We start from the raw sequence: 3106 nt of genomic DNA, 5'->3' as shown, positions 1-3106 counted from the left end.
GATTTTGATGTTTTACCTTATATTTGCTTATTTGGAAGTATTTGCTTATCTTTTAAGATCTTAATTATGGATTTTTTCCCCCAAACCTCAGACTCTCATCGGAGTCATCGACTTAAACTTTGGCATGCTGTTTTCTGGTTTCCTGTTGGAGTTGGGCACGACTACTACCTTCATTACCTGGATTTATAGCACTGGTCTCATGATCTCCTGCATCATAGGAATCTTCATGGGCCCCGTGGTGGGCACGCTCGGCTGGCGCAAGGTTGCACTGTTCATGGGCCTTGTGAACAGTCTTGCTGTGGTCATGTCTGCTTTTGCAACCACGGACGTCTTCATGTTCTTCACTTCACTGGCGGCAGGTGCACTCTGCCAGGAACTGGTGCTCCTTTCATTAATGCTGAATTTTCATTAAATCTTCATATTGTGCAGTGTGTGTGTGTGTGTGTGTGTGTGTGTGTGTGTGTGTGTGTGTGTGTGTGCATTCATTCATACATACAGAAGGAAACAAAAAAAATCATAAATAAACTCTTGAAATAAACCTTTCTCTCATTCTTTCGGTGTCTTAGTAGTGCAAACCAGCAGTTACCTGATTATTAGGGGTCTCTCTCTCTCTCTCTCTCTCTCTCTCTCTCTCTCTCTCTCTCTCTCTCTCTCTCTCTCTCTCTCTCTCTCTCTCTCTCTCTCTCTCTCTCAAACACTTTATTTATCTTTTACTCAAATATTCAGGATAGTTCATATGGTGTAAAACACACACACACACACACACACACACACACACACACACACACACACCAGGCCCAGCTTGGAGCACGGGAATTGTAATGCGAGAGGTTAACATTCCCTTGCGTCAATGGAATAATAATTGGTAAGAGAGGATACCCATCTATCTATCTGTATTTTATATGCACATTGCGGGAAGAGAGAAAGAGAGAGAGAGAGAGAGAGAGAGAGAGAGAGGGTTGGGGACGATGAGGAATATGTGAATAGACGGATGTAAAGGGGCAGAGAAAGAAGGGAAACCAAAAATATCTATGTCAAAGGCAGCTCTAACCAATCACAGCTACCATGCAAAAGAAGGATAACAGGTATCGCTTTCGTTTAAAAAAAAAAAAATTACAGGTAAAAATCTCCATCAAGTAGGGAACCACCTGTATGTAGGTATGCATAACGTTTTTATGTGCTGCACACCAGACACCTAACACACATGCCTGTTTTTCAGGGTCGACGGTGGGTAGCCAGATCATGATCACCTACTCCATCATCTCTCACTACTTCACAAAACGGAGAGACATCGCTAATACCATCATGGTCCTTGGATCATCAGCCAATCTGCTGGTGATTCCCTATTTTTTCACGTACCTCCATGATGAATATGGCTTCAGAGGTGCAATTCTCATCACTGGCGGTGCCTGTCTCAACCAGATTCCAGCAAGCATGGTCTTTCATCCTGTGGAATGGCACTCCAGAAACCATGTCCACCGCGCCAGCATCCAAGAATCTGAGGACAGTAAATCTGACCACTTACGTGCCATACTAGACACTTGGAAAAGCAACCTTTTGCTCTTAAAGTCTGCGAGAGTAGTTATAATTGCTCTTTCACATGCTGTATTTTTCACAGCAGTTGTATTTATATTAAGTTATATACCTTTTGTGATGCAGACAACAGGATACACTCTAGAGGATGCAGCATACTGCTTGACAATGCTGGGCGTGTTTCACTTCCTGACAAGACTGATCCATCCGTGTCTCTCCTCGACCTGCGGTGGGAGCAATTTCCCCATCATGGCTACCGCCTATGGCGCAATCCCTATCGCACTCGTAGGTAATATCACTAACTACATACATGTGATTAATTTTACAGATCTAAAAACATTCTAGACCCGCTTAAGCACAAGTCTTTTCACTGTCGCCAGACATAACTGCCAATGTGAATAGTCAGCCAAAAAGGTTGACGCAGCCACAGTCTAGAATGAATCAGGCTTCTTGTGTGTAAAGAAAGTACCTGAGGGGTCCAGCAAGAACGTCACAGCTAGTTACACTGTTCGTTCTGTCACTCATTTGTGATTTTTAAACCTTAAACTAGGAATTATCCAGAAAGAATCCAGTGACCTGAGGTACTTTAATCTATTCTAATTAGCTAATTTTAATTATTTTAACTTAAATAATTATTAAAAATAATAAATTTATTAAATTAACGATTATCATCTATTATATATATATATATATATATATATATATATATATATATATATATATATATATATATATATATATATATATATATATATATATATATATATATATATATATATATATATATATATATATATTGTTGTGTGCAGCGACATAACGCAACATGAAATTAAGAAATAGTAATGAATGAGAAAAGAATAATAAAAGGGAAGAAAGAGCGACAGATGAGAAGTAAGACAGGTTGGGAGTGAGACTTGGAGGAGTCCTGGACACAGAGCTACCAAGCCTAACACTTCTAGAAAGGTATTTATGCAAGCAGTCACTCATGTTCCCCACGTAAATTTCCTTACTTCCTCCCCTTTTCTATTCAATTAGAATCTCGTTCACTATTTATTAGAAAAGGTGTCCTTGACAATGAAGTAATCAGTATTCATCTAGCCCCCTAGTTTAATCAGTATAATTATTAAAAATAAAGTGTTTTATTCAAGTAAAGACCACGCGAGAGCAGTGTGTGGGAAGTTGTGAGTATGTATGTGCGTCGCCGCCCAGCCCCTCCTTCTACCCCCTTCCCATAGCAGCAGAGTGGGAGAGTGACGCACTTTCTCACACTCAGCCACAAGCCAGCACTGAGATGGAGTAGATTTACTGAGACGAGCGCTACTGTTAGATGGAGACTGAGGCGGGATAAGCGTTGGTCGGATCAGCGCCCTTAATAGGATAAGTGATTCATTACTGGCCATTCGCCCCCGGCCAACTTATATAGAATAGGAGTCTCCATAGTAGTCTGCCAGAAAGGGTAGTTGTATGTAATACACAATATACCCAGGGAAGTGACTCTTGGGCTGCGTGTGTGACAGGCCGAGCTCGTGTAGAGAGCAGAGACCCTCCTGTGTGCTCGAAGGCATTCGTTTAT

The 3106-nt window shown here is 41.0% G+C and overlaps 1 protein-coding gene across 1 annotated transcript; it reads left to right on the top strand.

The window, feature by feature from the left end:
* The first annotated feature begins 274 nt into the window (after nt 1-274).
* Nucleotides 275-2833, top strand: LOC135098693 (monocarboxylate transporter 4-like). The gene is made up of 4 exons (XM_064001086.1): nt 275-359; nt 1220-1525; nt 1619-1818; nt 2807-2833. Exons 1-4 carry the CDS (start codon nt 275-277, stop codon nt 2831-2833), a joined length of 618 nt encoding a protein of 205 aa, XP_063857156.1.
* Nucleotides 2834-3106: the final 273 nt, after the last annotated feature.

This window comes from Scylla paramamosain, unplaced genomic scaffold (assembly GCF_035594125.1).
Source record: "Scylla paramamosain isolate STU-SP2022 unplaced genomic scaffold, ASM3559412v1 Contig74, whole genome shotgun sequence".
NCBI lineage: Eukaryota > Metazoa > Arthropoda > Malacostraca > Decapoda > Portunidae > Scylla > Scylla paramamosain.
This window is presented reverse-complemented; position numbering and strand designations above follow the sequence as displayed.

Coding starts and splice junctions, on each gene's coding strand:
- LOC135098693 (XM_064001086.1), top strand. CDS start 275: ATGGGCCTTGTGAACAGTCTTGCTGTGGTCATGTCTGCTTTTGCAACC. Junction 360..1,219: donor CTTCACTTCACTGGCGGCAG/GTGCACTCTGCC, acceptor CCTGTTTTTCAG/GGTCGACGGTGGGTAGCCAG. Junction 1,526..1,618: donor CAGTAAATCTGACCACTTAC/GTGCCATACTAG, acceptor TATTTTTCACAG/CAGTTGTATTTATATTAAGT.